The sequence below is a fragment of the Pelmatolapia mariae genome, linkage group LG16_19, assembly GCF_036321145.2.
Source record: "Pelmatolapia mariae isolate MD_Pm_ZW linkage group LG16_19, Pm_UMD_F_2, whole genome shotgun sequence".
In the NCBI taxonomy this organism is placed as follows: Eukaryota; Metazoa; Chordata; class Actinopteri; order Cichliformes; family Cichlidae; genus Pelmatolapia; species Pelmatolapia mariae.
The window spans coordinates 25309601-25327030 of NC_086241.1; the positions used below are offsets into that span (position 1 = coordinate 25309601).

General features: G+C 38.8%; 1 protein-coding gene across 1 annotated transcript; it reads right to left on the reverse strand.

Moving 5' to 3' along the window:
* Positions 1-8224: 8224 nt before the first annotated feature.
* LOC134644492 (C-type lectin domain family 10 member A-like) lies at positions 8225-15534 on the reverse strand. Its single transcript, XM_063497578.1, has 7 exons — positions 15465-15534; positions 14988-15076; positions 14383-14446; positions 14104-14246; positions 13149-13252; positions 12741-12833; positions 8225-8327 (listed from the first exon to the last, which is right to left on the reverse strand). Exons 1-7 carry the CDS (start codon positions 15532-15534, stop codon positions 8225-8227), a joined length of 666 nt encoding a protein of 221 aa, XP_063353648.1.
* Positions 15535-17430: the final 1896 nt, after the last annotated feature.

The window sequence follows — 17430 nt, forward strand, 5'->3', positions numbered from 1 at the left end:
AGGTAAAACTAAATGAATAATATAAATAGAATAACAGGATAGAATAAATAAGCATAAAATAAATAACGTTAGTTAAAAGCTAAATTAAAAAGGTGGGTCTTGAGCCTGTTTTTAAAAACATGAACGTTCTCTGCGGCCCTGAGCTCCTCCGGCAGGCTGTTCCACAGTCGAGGACCATACGACTGAAAAGCTGCCTCTCCGTGAGTATGTGTCCTGACTTTAGGGACAATCAAAAGGCCAGTACCAGAGGACCTCAGGGTCCGTGAGGGTTCATATGGTAAAAGCAGATCTGAAAGATAAGAAGGCCCAAGACCATTAAGACATTTAAAAACCAATAAAAGAACTTTAAAATCGATCCTGAAACACACGGGGAGCCAATGCAGCGATTGTAAAACCGGTGTAATGTGGGCCCGCCCTCTGGTCTTCGTCAGCACACGAGCTGCAGAGTTTTGCAAAAGTTGCAAAGGTGAAATATTCTTTTTGGGGAGACCAGAGAGCAGGGCATTACAATAATCAATGCGACTGGTAATAAAAGCATGCATCAGCATCTCCGTGTTGGCCCGAGAGAGAATAGGGCGGACTCTGGCTATATTTTTTAGATGATAAAATCCAATTTTGGTTACATGTTTAATATGTGGGATAAAACCAAGCTCAGAGTCAAAAATAACACCCAGGTTTTTCACTTGTAGTGAAGGGCATAGTGAAAATGCCTGTAATTTAGACAAGAGTTTCTCTCTCTGAGCCTCAGGACCGATGATTAAAACTTCAGTCTTGTCCTGGTTAAGCTGTAAAAAGTTAACGCTGATCGAGTCAAAACCATTGCTTTGGCCTGGTGGCCATTGTTTTTAGCACACAACAACCGGCATGTGGAAACTAACAGAACTGAACTTTGAAAAACCCTGTTTGTGTGTCACCAAATACCGTTTTAATATTTTTTTAGCCAAGAATGTAGTGGTTTAATCTTCATATGTCTGGTCGGTTTGTCAAGATACAGCCTTTTTGCAAAAGTGCTTCGATGATTTCGGAGATGTCTGCCCAGTCTCACGGCAAAGCGTGGGATAGACCCGCTCGCCTCGCAAGCAATCGAGCTGTTATTACCGCCGACAAAGCGCAGGCCCCGGTACACAGCTGTAATAACCCCCGCTGACACTGACTTCTTTTACTGAGGTTATTTATCGGGGTTTTATTTCCTGATGTTCGTATGTGTTCTACGTGTTTCAGTCGCCAATTCTGAATTATAACTAACATTAAAAACATGTTTAAGGAGGAGAGAGAGAGCAAATAAATTCGATTAACAGCTGATCTTTGGGTTTTTGTTCAGTAATCAGCGTGACCTGTGTATAATCGCAGAAGAGAGATAACGTTGGTGTTTCCGTCATGTAGTAACTGCTGGCTTTAACTGTACAAAGGTTGTTCGACACTATGAAACACATACAGACTTCATGATGTTCGGCTAATATTTTTAACGTGAATATTAATCATGGGTTGGTATACCACGGAGCGAGGTCAGCATATCCACGATATCTTCAGCTCTCTGAGTTAACCCAGAGTTTCACAGCTGACTATCTAACTGTCATCTACGAATATGTCACGGGTCATATCAATATGATTTTACAGAAAAGCATCCTTAATACTGCCAACTATTCCAGAGACTTGAAAATCTACAGCATAAAGAACACAAAAATATAGCAGTCTAACGCAACACTGTAACAGAGATGAACCGTCAGTTTGTCGCAGATCAAAGTGGAATGAAAGTGATCGGTTGAACAGGTGTTTGTGATCTGTGTTATCTGCATTTTCATCAGTGTAAGAGACTCAGCAGCAGATTAGAATAACAGTTATACATTTAATAAATTACCAAATGAATCCACGATCGAACCTGTTCCGACAGTTTGAGTTTGTATTCCCTCAGCTGCAGACTCGCTGCTGTTTAAATGTTTGAGAGGAAGATTAGATATAAAGCAAACGTCAAACATAGACTCAGTCTGCGTTCACATTTGATATGAGGCCAGCACGTAAAGTGGCTGTGTCCTGTTTTAAGATCATACATAAATTGTTGTCTGACCTCCGTCGATCCAGCCGCTCAGAGTCCGTGGTTACCATGGTTACTGCATAAGCAGCTGTAATGTAAACAATACGCAGCATAGGTGTTTATGTTTTTCATTGCAAAAGAACTGTCTGAATGGGTAACTGACGTTAACTTGGATAAATTATAGTTAAGGAGTATCACAGATAACGCCCATGTGAGCTGTGTGACTGTTCACCACTACACTGAAATCAGTAGGCTATTACTGAAATACACGTGCTATATCATAAACTATGATATAAACAGGGAGGTCCTATTAACATGTTTAGTTTTAAAGGACACCTTCCTGCCTTTAGTCTCATTCATGAGCAGTATTAGTTTTCTTCTAACATCCAGAAGTCTGCACGATGTGTTTCATAGTTTGTAACAAACCTTTGACAGTTAAACATAACATGACCGAAAAAGAAAAAAAAAAAGAGAGAGAGAGAGAGAGAGAAATCACACAAATTATATGTTAACCTCATTTATTTTTAGTTAAGTAAACTCTAAAAATTCTAACAGATAGCTGGTGCTTAGAATACAGTTGAAACTATTAAAAAACAGATGATATAATATTTCTGTCCAGGTTGCAGTCTGCATTATGAACATGTAGTTGGAAACGCTGCTCCTCTCGGTGGAAATGCGCCTTCTCTTTCCTCTTTGTATAAAAACATTTTAAAAGTGAGTTTAATCTCAAAATTCACTGTTAAATCCGAAACACACCAAATAAAGAAAAGCGAATTGTTCAGTCTAACACATGTGCCAGTGAACCATTAAATGTCTGTAAAACTCTGCCGTTATGAAACGTAACTTTAGCCTCAGCCAAACTGATTTGCTCAGTTGTAAATAAAACAGCGAAGTAGTGCTGGGCGATATGGAAAAAATATTTATCACGATATGAATTCTTTTATATCACGATAACGATATATATCACGATATACCACCTGACCTGTGGTCATCTGGAAAGTATGCAGTCTGTAAACAGCGAGTGGAGAGGGTGCAGTCTTTGTTTTGAGTTACTGTAAAGCATGTCGCAAATCCGGGTGCATGTAAAGCAGCACCATGTCGCAAAACCACAAGACAGAGTTTCTTTGCAAAAAATATCATTTTTTTATACTTTATTTTCTCTTGCATAAAGTTCAGAGTATGTATAGTGAGAAGACAACACTAATATATTTGCCACAGGCTATTTAACCCTTTAAGACCTACCATAGAACCAAGTCCGCCAGAGCTTATCTTTACATTTTACATGCTGTAGTGCCATTTGTGGGAGCATTTCAAGTTGCTATACATCAATACAACCGTTATAGCCCAATTTTTAATATGAATGCATTAAGTCCATAGAAACTACATAAATTTAAAAAAAAAAGTGCAATAAACTACAAAAAAATTGAAAATCGTTTTTGTTTTGTTTTTTAGATATATTACTAGTTAGAGAAATTTAAGAGGCTTATCCCTCAAAACTGTAAATACAAAAAAGTTGCACAAAATAGTTTCCAACCACAAGAAATTTATTTTGAGTGTCTTCATAGTTTTATGTTTGAGATACACAAATTTTAATATACTACAGGAAAAATGAAAATAAATATTATAATGCAAATTTGCAAAAAAACAGCATGTGCATCAAAATAAACTATTTTCAACAGTGTAATTTGACTTCTAAGCATCCCAGAAACGATACAGAAGAGCATAAAGTCAAACATGACTTTTAAAAACACCAACATAGGCTTTGAAGGTAAAAAACTAAATTTTCCGCGAAAATGACGTCACTTCCGGTTTCGGACAGGTAATGGCGGACATGCGATAGTTCGCGCTGACTTATATTCCAATGTAGGAAGTGTTATGAACGGCTGATCGGATCGGCAAAGCGCGTTTCTGGAATATTATGTTTTTGTTGCTGCAAGTCTGGAATATTATGTTTTTGTTGCTGGAAGTGCTTTTTATGCAATTTTTGCAAAGCTATATGTGGAAGGAAACCGTGACCTAGGGCAAGCTAATGGAATAAGATGTAAGTACAACTCCTACGGTTTCATATGCAAAAACAATTATTGCGCTACCTTACGTGGTTCCAGTTCTACAGGGATTTAAAAATAGTTAGGAAAAACGGAGTGTGCCTGCTCCGACCGGTTGTAAAGGGTTAATGATATATCTTATGTAATAATTTATAAAATTAGGGTTAGAAACGATAGAAACAATAGAAGATAAATGGCACGATAGACACTTTTCTATCGTCCACACGATATATATCGTCATATCGCCCAGCACTACAGCGAAGTAAACGTGACCCGACAGACAAAACCTGAGTGAATTAAGTCCAGCGTTTAACCACTGAGAGCTAAAACTCAGGTGAGGTTTCAAAGCTGTGTGCGGTGATTGGACATCAGCCGCCGATAAAGTGGCTTCACCTATAAAGTGCTCTGTAAGGAAACAAGCTCCAGCAGCTCTGCGCTCGGGAGAAATACTATATTTACTTATCTTATGCAGAAAAATGCGCTGACATTGCGTTATATCGAGCACGGGCTGCCCAGTTAAACTGTGACGATCACCAGGTAACGTGGGCGTGTTTCTTGAATTAGCAGCAGGTGTTAAACAGCTGACAGGTGAGGAGTATGCATGCAGGTAAACTGACGGTCTGTTGAGCTGATCGCTGGTGTCGTGAGAAACATGTCAGCTCGTTCTTTATGTTACAGAAGCACAGACACACAAGACCAGGCGGAAAGAGACGATCGTTCGGTGAAAATGAGAATCTGCGAATGCAACATGTGGAACACGGAGAGTGGAATATGTAAACAAACCGGTTGACGTAACCCCCTCGGTGCACTCTGCATGCTGACTGTTAGCAGAGCAGTGAAATCTCTGAAAACATCTGAGCACTTTTGCAAACATGTTCTATGCTGACAACCTGACCAGACGTGAAGATTACGGCGCGACATTCGTGGCTAAAACACTGTCAAAAGTGTAGTTGGTGACAGAAAAACGGGGTATTTTAAAACTACACCACCACCATTGCTGCCTGTGATTTGAAATGCATTCTGGGATACCCGGCTGCCTCAAGTCTACAGAAGCAATCGATTATCTAGGATCGACCTGTTTTGACTTACTTTGCACGGCAACCAATCAAATGTTAGAGAAGCTGCATGGGCAGCGTTAACCCCGCCCCCTGAGTTTGATGGGTGAGGCTGACAGATAAAATTAATTCATGATGAGAGCCAGGCGCCAGGACTGCCAAAATGAAATAAATAAATATATCATTAAATAATTAATTAAATGTGTCAATAATTAATTAAAATGTGAAATACATAAATAATTAATTAAATGTGTCAATAATTAATTAATTAAATGTGTCAATAATTAATTAATTACATGTGTCATAACTATGTATTTAATTAATTAATTCCAATTTTAATTAATTATTGCCACATTTAATTAATTATTTAATGGTGTATTTAATTAATTCATTATGGCAGTCCTGGCGTTCCATAATAATGCCGGTGACAGGGTTTATTATGTGAAACAGCAGCTTGTTTAGTTTAAACAGTCTGCGTTAAGCTGGGCAAACACTGTGCGATTTTTTTTCAGTCGCGTTATTCAGCTCCTGCTCAAACTGTACAATTGAATTTCAGGGGTTAGAAGTTCATAGGTCACGATGCAGGGTCTCACACTATATGGCCTGATGCTCTGATGCGACCTGAGTGCTCAAACTGTGCGTTTATAACATGAAGTTTATCATACAAAATCTGTCTCTCGCTCTCCCTCTCTCTGTCTTTCACTCACACAGACACACACCACCACCATCAACTTTGCTAAATTACTAATGAAAAACATTGACCAAGCAGCTGTGATTGAGCAGCAATGTCCATCCAACTCTTTTCATGGTTGTTGTAGTCGTGATAATTTTGTGAGGCCACATTGAAAAGCCTCGGATACGGAAGCGTACAGCTGCCACCCAGGCAAAAGAAAAATAGAGCTATATCACGTTATAACGTGAAAAGTATATTGTTCTAACAATATACTTGTTATAGAACAAGTATATTGTTAGAACAATATACGTTTCACACTTGTTATAGAACAAGTATATTGTTCTAACAATATACTTTTCATGTTTGTACAATATACTATCATGAAGGTACAATATACCTTTCACCTTTGAACTATATAATATCATGTTATTACAATATACATAATTATCACGTTTGTACAATATAAATATTATATTGTACGAACGTGATAATTATATTGAACAAACGTACAATTGAGATTAGAGGCTATATCGCAGTTCCAGTTACGGCTTTCATCACTGTCTTTCTCGTCTTTCCCCAGACTAACAGCCAAACGGTGCAAGGAGGATCTATTGGCTAGCACTGCTTAGCCTTGCACGTGTTCTTATTTTAAACTTAATCTGGAATTCATTGCAAACTGCTTGTGCGGGATATGAATGACAAGATTTTGTTTTTCAGCAAGAGTTAGTAAAAAAACATCTCCAGTGTGATCAAATTTTCTTGCCAAACATCTGCAGCTTGGCAGTGTATACAGCACTATAATGACCAGACCTAATTCTTTCAAAAACCATACATCTTTCCACAGGTCTCAACTTCATCAGACATCACCTAGACTCAGAGCTGGATGAGGCCAGCGCAAACAGCAGCCTAACCGACTAAGATGATGGATCCATGGGGTCAGGAAAGCCAGAAGCAGGGGAGCTGGAGAGGTACCTTTCATGTCCATTCACTGGAGGTGCATGGCGTTTCCCACATCAAGAAGCTGTCGATCAAAATCAATACAGCTCTTCATGCATCTGGAGCTTGTGAAGGACTTCTTAGTCATGCAGGACTCCTGTTCACTGCTGAACAGTTACAGCTTCACAGAAAGAACCTTGAGAGCAAACTGCTGCTGAAGCTTAACCATCACTTCACTGAGTGAAGAAATGGCACATTTTTGCTAAATATGCAGAAATAGACGCACACCCATACAATTTATGGTAAACTGAGCTGCCTTGTATGTACATATGTTGAAGATGCCTCGTTCTAATGTTTTCTCTGAGGCTGTTGTGCCATTTGGACCAAAACGAATATAAAGTTTACAGCATATCTTGTCACTGGAAATTGTTTGCACTGTTTATATATTTATATTATTTACTGTAGGTATTGGTGAAAAAAGCTTTATGTTGTGAAAAACTGAAATCTGGAAATTAGAATTGTTGTGCCTTATTTTGTTGATTTTTTTTACATATATTCTATTTGAAAATACTAAAATTTGTATATTTATTTATTTTTGTTTGTCTGATAGCATTTATTTAAAAAATAAATTGGACATTTCAAACAGTTACTCACTACTTGAGTAGTCTTTTCACCAAGTACTTTTTTACTCTTACTTGAGTAACTTTTTTGACGACTACTTTTCACTTTTACTTGAGTAATAATATTTTAAAGTAATGCTACTCTTACTTGAGTACAATTTTTGGATACTCGACCCACCTCTGCTTATCCATCACCATTTTGTCTGTCTGTATCTACAAATCCCACAGGATGTTAGCTCGGTCATTCTCAACCACCCTAGGGGGTGTCTCGTTACTTCCAGGTTAAAAGAAATAACGGTTTGCTCAGTGCACAACTTCAATTTGTGTATTTGTTGTATCTAGAAGTTTATTACCACTAGAGTACACCTTAAGATCCACATTAGATTCACATTGGCCAAAAAATTACCCCTAAATATAACCTTGTCCTGTAATGTTATAATTTTCCAATTTGTCTGGTGGAGACAGTACAGGTTATAAAGAAAACAAGTCCAGTTGATGTCTCAATGTCATGTTGTTACTCGTGCGCTCACACAGAGGCAATACATGCTTTAACATCAACAGATTAAGAGGCACCACCCTATGTTCCCTGATCTAATGTACAGCTGGTCTATCATGAAAATCAATAGCCAAAATTTTAACACAAAATCTTATTACATTAAAAATTATTGTAATGAAACTGAAGAATTTTTGTGTGATAACATTTTGTGGGTTTTTTTCTCCAGTTTTATTTCTCATCGTGGTAATAGAAGTGGGGTTCCTGTTTAAATTTTAAATCTATAAAAGGTTATCACATACCTTTTCAATAATGTAATATTTTTTGTACTTAGCGGGAATATACTATCTGTTAAAGATTGTTTTGATCGTTAGTTAGGGTTACGGCAGGGGTCGGCAATCTGCGGCTCCGGAGCCGCATGCAGCTCTTTAGTCATGGTTTCTCCATCTGTCAAATTTGGGGACTCGCCAAAACTAGGAGAAATGAAAAAGATTAGTGGCATTAGTTCTCATATCGGGGGGGTTCTATTCCTCTGTGGGGCAACCTGCATATGGCCAATAAAGCAATTCATAAAGCAATTCATTCATTCATTCATTCATTCATATCATATCAGAAATTCTCCTCTGCAGCCATGTGTTGGAAAAAACATTAGCCAGTGGAGTCCTCTAGGTCAGGGCTGCATGAACAGATTCCACACGTGTTGCACTATTGCTGTAAATCATATGGTTAACAATCTGCTCCTATGAAAGGAGCGACACTGGTTTTAACATTGTATACACCTTCTCCTCCCTGTAACATTTAACATTGTCCAACAATACAATGTGATACCGTACCCAACATCCAGCTAGTAAAAACACAGTTTCCTTCACCCAAAATCAGTAACACAGAAACGTGGCAACTTTGGGGTTAACTCTCCAGGTCCACACGTTCATGTGAACTTAGAAGCTCCCTCCCCTCTCTGGTCTCTATCATCCTTCTGCTCCTGCAAAAAACAAAACAAAGCATCCACCCTTTTCTTACCAGCTGGATGAATCGCTTCTCAACATTTACTAATCCTAAAGTTGGTGCAGTCTTTGTCTCAGTTTCAAGTCAGTCAAAGCTTTATTTACATCATCAGTCTGTCCTAGTACAGTCAGTCCCTCGCATGCTTCATTGCTGATAGTGAAGCCTCTCGCACACGCGTCTGAGCAATATCACGTCATATCAAAGAGAAGACAATTCTTTATGATTTTGGAATAGATTGAACTGCTACAATCCTTTTAGACTCAGGACTTACCATCTCATGTGATCAGTGTCCCAGGTAAGTGAATTTCTCCAAAGCCCATTGTAATCATGGAGAAGCACACTTTGCGACTGTTTCCAGTAAGAATCTTTCATAGCACTTTAAATTTCAGTCTTCCAGGCCTGCTTAAAAAAGAGCTAATTGTTAAATCATGAACTCACAAAATATCACCACCGCTGGATCACACCTCTCAGATTTCTGAGAAATCTGACAAAACGAAAAACAAAAGTAAACCATAAAATAATAATAAAAATAACAAAGAGAGAACCTCAGGTGCCATAGCATGAGGAGTTGCATTCACTGCTCCTGGCTTTAATTAGTTTCTGATACTTTCTTGATCTGAACTCGGACTTAAGTGTCACTCCGTGACTCGCCAATTGCGAGCTCTGTTAGAATCGTCCACAAATCTGCCCAGGTCTTTCCACCTGCTGTCACTAGACCTATCAAGGGGAAATGCAACTTATTTTGTTCCTCCATGAATTAAATCTCAATCATAGAAAATCCGGCGCTCCGAAATAAACATTACACAGTTAGTTTGTCATTTTCACTCTGTACCACTGCTCCTCATATCTCTCATCAGGGCTGTGTGAAGCATAGTAACCAATTCAGTCCAGGCCTTGAGCAGCCATAAACAGACATCCTGAGGCATGCAGTCATGTGCAAGAAACTCCACCCTCTCACCACATACAGACAATATTTTCATAAGCAGAGATTTATAGCCCTTGTTTCTTAAATGTACATATGTGCCCTATGGATGACATAAAATGCGTTCTACCTGGGTCTGGGTGCAGTTTCCCCCTCCAGGGGCAAGGGTACCTAGACCTGGGGCTTAGAGTACGCTTGGGGAGTGTGATTGTGTGTACAGTGTCTCTTTATGTCTGTCTCCACGTTGGGTGAGTGTTGAGTAATTGCATATGAGAGCATGAGGGTGGGAATGGATGTTTGTATCTGTGTGTGCCTGTTTGTCTGTGTCTATATGTCAGGTCAGGTATCAGACGCCACCTCTCTGGGGACATCTCAGGCCCTCCAAGGTATGGAGGCCTATCTCCCCCCACCACTTCCCCTGCCAGTGGCAGACGCCCTCAGACATCGGTGCGTTGGTGGTTCTTTGTGTCCAGGGATGGCTTCGATTTTTTACAACAGGTGGTGCTCACCTTTTTATTCTGTTGGACTAGTCCTCTGTTCCCCTCGCCCCACAATCTCACTAAAGGCCAAATCTGCCTTCCTCAGCACACCAAAGATCTGGGTCACACGGCACCAAGGCTGAAGGAAGAACAACACTCGGTGTTTAAATGCTCAATCAACAATCACTTTAATCCATACAATTCTCATTATATCATACAAACACTTTTGCGCATTACAATCATCCAGATGGGAGATGTGCACAGAGAGGGTCACAGCAGATCTCAAAATGTCAGACCGTTACTCAACTCTTATAGACTCGGCCCCCTCCAAAGTCATAAAAACTTAAACATCCACATTCTTTCTATCTCTCAGTGAGCCTAAGTTATGACCTTGGCTTCCTGTGCAGTATGTTCTGTTCTTTCAAATCAGACAAATAAGGCCATGATTCTCTGCAAACAGTATTTCTTATAAATCAGCAGTATAATGCATCATAAAACAGTGTAATATCCCATTCCTGTTTTTCTCAAAATAAACAATCAATTAATTTTATTACATGTAATTGGGGATTTTCATAGCTCAGCATCCAACATCAAAATCCACTGGGGCAGTTCCAGCAGCACACATTGATACACAGAAATCAGCAACCTTTGTTTTCTCAAAACTAGGTGCCTGTTGGTCCTTCTCTATCTCCTGCCTCCCTATCTCATGTCCTTGCTGCCCACTTCTCCACACACTGTGTTCTCCTTGCTTTGGCTTACCAACTCCTTATCCCACTAATGGCAGCTCTGTCGTCTCTGCTTCTCACATGCACCTCTGACCTATTCTCCCAGTTCTATGTGCTCTATGTGTGAATGTTTAGCAGCTTGACCTATGAACTACTTAAATGAATAATGAATATAATGCTTTACTATCATTAATATAACTAAATCCCTAATACTACGATAATCTATTCTTACAGTGTGTTAGCCTAACTATTAGCCTAAAAATCTGTCATCAGTATTATATGAATCATGATAAAACACACCTACCATGTTTTGGGTTCCTGCAACCGGTCCATCGGGTTATTGTCTCCCCAGAAACACTTCCCTTGTGCTTTTGGAAATCAGTTTTTTCCTATTTCCATTGTTGTTTTTCCTATTTCCGTTGTGTTTTCTGCGCTTTTGCAGCATTTTTCTTATTGCTGGTGTTTTCTTAATTTGCAGTCCATTTCGCCTCTCAGGGCCATAGTGTTTTTTTCCAATTATTTTTAAAATTCAGGTCAAGGCTCTGCTACACGCTCCGAAAGCCCAAAGGCGATATAAGGATGAAGGCTCAGTTTTTGTTTGCTACATAGATAATTTAAGCTGGGGGGTACCCCAAATAGGGAAGGGCACCAGCTGTTGTGCGAGGTCAAAAGATACCAGAAATGCACAGCATGGGTTATGGAACCAGTTTCTTGCAGTTGTAACTGTATTTCAATCAAAATGCATTGCAAAAATGTATGTGGTTATTTTTTTTTAAAGTGAGAAGAAAATAAATGAGATTATAATATGAAAAAACACCGGCTAAAATAACACTGGCAGAACCACATCCTTTTCTGCATCAGAAGGGACTTTTATTTATTCATTTAACTATTTATTTATTATTTATTTCTATTATTCCTTTAGCAGGGATAATGTAAAACACATTTATTGTGCACTAAAAAAACACTGAAAATCAAACCAACCAGCTTCCAATCAGAACATAATAAACATTTAATCAGTGCAGTAGGACTGCAACTAAAGATGGCATATTTATTATTGTGCTTAATAACTGCATACCTGAGAACCTTTCAGCTATGTTTTTAAACTATAATTTAAACTCTCCAAAACTATTTGTGTAAAAAGTTCTAAATTTCCACTGACCTTGCTGAAACACAAGTAATTAACTAAATTAATATAAAAAATGTTGAATGAAATTTAACACAACAGCCCTCTGCAAACAAAGCTCTTGTTAAACCTTTAAACCAGCACCATGTGTTGTTAATTGTTATTGATAAAAAAGGATCTGCATACAATAAACCAACTTTAGCTATACTGGATTTAGCTTAGATTTGATTGGATTTCTATAAGCTGGATACCTATCCTCAGTAGAATAAATCTAAAGCTCTAATAAATCTAAAGCTGCCCAGGGCGCCCCAGGGCAGCTGTGGCTACAATGTAGCTTGCCATCACCAGTGTGTGAATGTCTGTGTGAATGGGTTTATGACGAATGTACTGTAAAGCGCTTTGGGGTCCATAGGGACTAAGTAAAGCGCTATACAAATACAGGCCATTTACCATTTAAAAATCTTAAAAAAAACAAAAACAAAAAACAAACAAATAAAAAAACAAACAAGCAAACAAAAACGAAACAACAATGGTCTCTCAATTTGCAAAATATGTACACATATCTTCATGTTTCTTATGGTATTTTTTCACAGACCCAAAGCAGAGAAGCTCCACATGAAAGATCATTCCACAAAGTGTTAGCAGGAGTTCTGATATGAGCACAGTCCTCTTCACCCCACCGTGGGTCTCCAGCACCATTATCAGGTTGATTACTTTCCCAGTATCTGGAAGGTCCGTAAACAACACAATTAGTATTGCTGAGAAAAGAAATGAATTAGATTAGAAAAATGTATACAAGCACGAAAACCCAGGTAGAAAAACACCTTTTAGATCAGGGAAGTGCCAAAAGTAGTCTCTGTTTTTGTTACTTGTTTATTTTCTACTGGTGTTGAGTAAAATGTTTAGGTGATAATATGTTATACACAAATGCCACAACTCAGTCTTTAAATTATTTTTATTATTATTATTCAGTGGTATCTTAAGTCAGTTAATGTTATTTCTACATGTGCAGAAAATATGCTGCATGAGTGAAGACTTACTTTAGAGTCAGAGGAGTTCCGTCTATCCACTTCCACTTTCCTTCTTCTTCTTTGTCATTTAAACCAATCCAGGTTGGGTTCTGGGTAAGTGTAATGAGGTAGTTCTATTCAACAATAAGAAATTCTATTTAAATGACAATATATTTCAACATGTGTGTGTGTTTTGTTTGTGTTTTTTGTTTTTTCAGTTTTATCTGAGCACATTGAAAATGATCAAAGATTTCACTTGATATAACTTAAGCTTTTAATATATCATTTACAATAGCTTTATTACAACTTATACATCATTGCTAGACTGCATCTTTATTTGCTTTCCCCTCCCAAGGGCAGGCTGTTGTCATCATGAAATGTTCACAAATTCTAACTCTGTTGCTCCACGTTACATTAAACTTATTTTAGAAGCAAGTAATCTTCAAAGCAGAAGTTTTCTAGGTAGTTATTTTGAAATCTAAATCATCACACAGGTAGTAGGCAATATAATTGTTATAATCTGCTGATATATCCACATGGACATATCATGGGATTCCAACAAACAAAGATTCGAAATATTTCAGATTAACCAGTGTACACCTATATGTTATGTGAGTGAGTTTTCTTGTTTGTCTTCAGCTTATTTCTGTTGGTATTTTCTGCTTTACCTTGTTAGTTGGTGTCCTTTGTGTCTTCTTATTACTTTTACTTCTTGTCTGGTGATTGTCTTGATGTTGTTCAGCTGTGTCTCATTCCCTTTTGATTGCCCTGAAGAATATACAACCCTGTCTCGCTTTTCTCCCCTGTGTGCTGTCTGTTTGGTTTTTTGCTTCATAATTTACATTTTTGTATCCTGGACCTTTACATTCAGTCTTGTACGATTTATTTATTTATTTAATTTTAATTTGGGTCTACTTTCTGCATAGACTGACACACATTTATAAATATGAAAGAAAAAACACCCACGTGCATACAGACATTTTACCTGTTCTTCAGGGCTCTCTATCACCGCTAGATCTGCTCCTCTGTTTCTGCAGTCCTTTCTACCTTCATCCCAGGAACCAGACCTTTCAGAGAGGAGATAACAGCTGCAGCTGAACATGCTCCATCTTGAAGGACATGTTTTCTCTGAAAGAAAGATTGAACACAAAATACAGCACCAATTTACTCATAATAATAATAAAAGTAACCAAAATTTGTGTCACTCAACACAGAACAACACAACACCGGTATAAACTGCTTGTGCTACACTAGTTTTAGATACCTGGAGCATCACCTCTCTGGTAGGGAAGGAGTCTGAGAATTTGCAGGAGGTTTACAAATACTTCCTGCAAATACACAGCACGGGTTATAATCAGTCTCTGGCAGAGGCGGTCAGAACCTGTAGCTTGAGGTTTTCCCAAGCTTTAAAGTAGACTTTGACCTTAAGGCTGGGGAATGGATCCTTGCTACTGGTGAAGCTTATGCACCAAGCAGCAGCTCAGAGTCCTCAACTGTCTTGGAGTCCCTGGATGGGGTGCTTGAAGGACCATTTTCAGAAACTCCTTTGCAGGCAGCACCAACCTGCGACAGGAATGCGGTCATTTTCTTTTTTTGCGACAACCCCCAAACCAAAAGGTTTGCACATGAGGTCTGGGAAATTGTCACCCAAAAACTTGGGTGTGTGAGGGCCTCATGGGAAAAAAAAAATCTCTTTTTGGAAGTCTAAGAGAGAGGAAGCCATCTACCACAACCACGTGTGGGGGTGAGGGGAAGAGGAGAAGAGAAAGAGACTCAATAACTAAATATTAACAGCACATACAAAGACTTACTCTGTTTAGACATCATCTGAAGCCTTTCAAGTTCCTTGGTTTTCTCAGTGAGGTTCGCCTGGAGCAGGTCTCTCTCCTCAGTCACGAAGGAAAGGTTGTTACTGATGGCAGAGAATGCTGCTGCTGAATCCCGTAAGGAGTTGCGGTCTGAAACAGATTGAGATGGATGCTTCTGAAACACAAAACATTGCTTCCTTCCATCATTCATTCATACTTACTGTGTCTGTAATTATGTGAATTAAAGTCAAAATATTTAAACTTTTTAAAAGTTGTTTCAGGATAGGCTGATAGAGTTTTGAATCTCTTCAAATGAAGAACCAGACTCACAGTTGGCACCAAGGATGATGAGTCCAATCAGCAGGAAAAAACTCAGCAGGCCCAGAGAAAGAATAATAACTAAATTGAAACCCCTCTTAGAGCTCCTTGGACCTGAAAAAAAGAAAAGATCAGTAAAGCTAATAAACTGTACAAAAGATTAAAGACCATCACAAATGATAAAATACATCTGTTTTGTTTTCTGCCACTTCTTTCTTACCTGTGTAATTTGTTGAAGGTGTTGGGTAGGAAAGTTTGGCACAATCCACATTAGCGTAAATCTCCTCCATCGTTCTGTCAGCTCTGCTGCACTGGTCATGTAAATTGTGAAAGTAATACTGGTTTCAATCACTTGTTTTTCATCATTAGAGGAACTGAAATGTTTCAGATGTTATTAATATTTTTACCACACCATTGAAACTAGATTTTTTTTGTTCTAAAGCTGTGCTGTGACCTCCAAAAGAAAAACACAAGGAATTTAAACTTTCTTTCTGTTCATAGCTCTCTGAAAAACTTCTTTCATTAAAGAAATCACATAAAAGATCTGAACCTCAGTCAAAGACCTTTCACTTCTCGAAAGTATCCATACTAATAGAATTTGTCGGGATATTTTAGAGGTTACTGACTCAAAATGATTTATAGACATTCATTTTGTATACTGAAATTGTTCAACTGTTGTTTTTGCAACAGTAACTCGAACCTCTCTTTCTCTATAGATATAATGACAAGGCATGAACACATGCACACAATAAAAAAAACGACAGCTCAACATTAAAAGTGCTCCTAGGAAAAGGTCAGGACCACTAGATGGAGCCACTGGAACTTGTAATCCTGTTAACTGTGTGTCCATTGCAAAGAATAGGAAAGGTTTGTTTAATCAGCAGTGTCCTATGTCCCCCTATATCTTGCTTGTGTCACATTAGGTTTTTTGTGCTTTCTTGTTGCTTTAAATATCTCTGCTTAGTTGTGTGTTCTCGTTGTCTGTTCAGATCAGATCAGGCTCTTTTTGTACCCTGTTTTATTTGTATTTGTGTTTTTCTACTTTCTTTTGTGTGTGTGGTGTTTGTGAGGCTGTGTGTGTGCAGACAGGTGTATTTCGTGGCCCTTGTGGACCCTTGACATGATTAGGTGTCCAGCAGGAGTCTTGGAGCAGGGAGCAGCAGCACAGAGGAGCTGATGGAGTCCCGAGCCCAGAGCTGGTTTCTATTGTCCCCAGTAATTGGATTTGGTCTGGGAGGAGAGATGGCAACCAGTGAGAGGCTGCGATCATTAGGTGTGAATGAGACATGTGGTTCGAGGGCTGAACACACAACCCCACGCAAATATGCGTACACACACAGACACACATTGGTATTGTATGTGTGTGATACACGTGTCCGCTAATCCAGATTAGTCAGAAATCGTCTGCCCTCATGTGTTTTAAGATCATTTTGCAAAAGATCTCCACAGCAGTGAAATGTAAAGAACAAATAGGAGAACAGCATTTCTATATTACATTGCTGCCATCTTCCATCATAATATTGCTGTCAGTACACAGAGAAGATGGTTGTTTCATGGTCACCAGATAGGACAGGCCTCACTCTAGAAAATCAGTTTTTGTGGCAGCAAACTCAGATAAATCCCTCCTGTGCTGCGAAGAAGGTATTCACATAAAACATCCTGGTTAGTTTTCAGGCTTAGCTTCACCAGGACAACCAGTCGACATACAGGGATATACACTCACCTGTTGCTCACCCACTGTGACAGCTCTGTTTATGGGTGTCTTTGTCCTCTTATGGGGAAAATGTAATTAGTAAACTAAATTTGAATAAATGTATCTGAGAGGTTCCTCTGTAGTTAATCTCTGCTTCAGCCTAACTACTCAAAGCACTAGTATTATGCATAACCACATCTCTGACTAAACCACCAGATACCCTGTTGCATTATGGTTAATGTGGTTGTTTGAGTTTGACAAGTGAATGGTAAATAGACTGGTACTTCTATAGCGCTTTTCTGCTCTAACAGAGCACTTATTAACCCAGTTACACATACTTTCACAAACATTCACACACACACACACACACACACACACACACACACACACACACACACACACACACACACACACACACACACACACACGGATGCACATCAAGGGCACCTGTGGTTCACTATCTTGCCCAAGGATACTTCAGCATACAGACAGA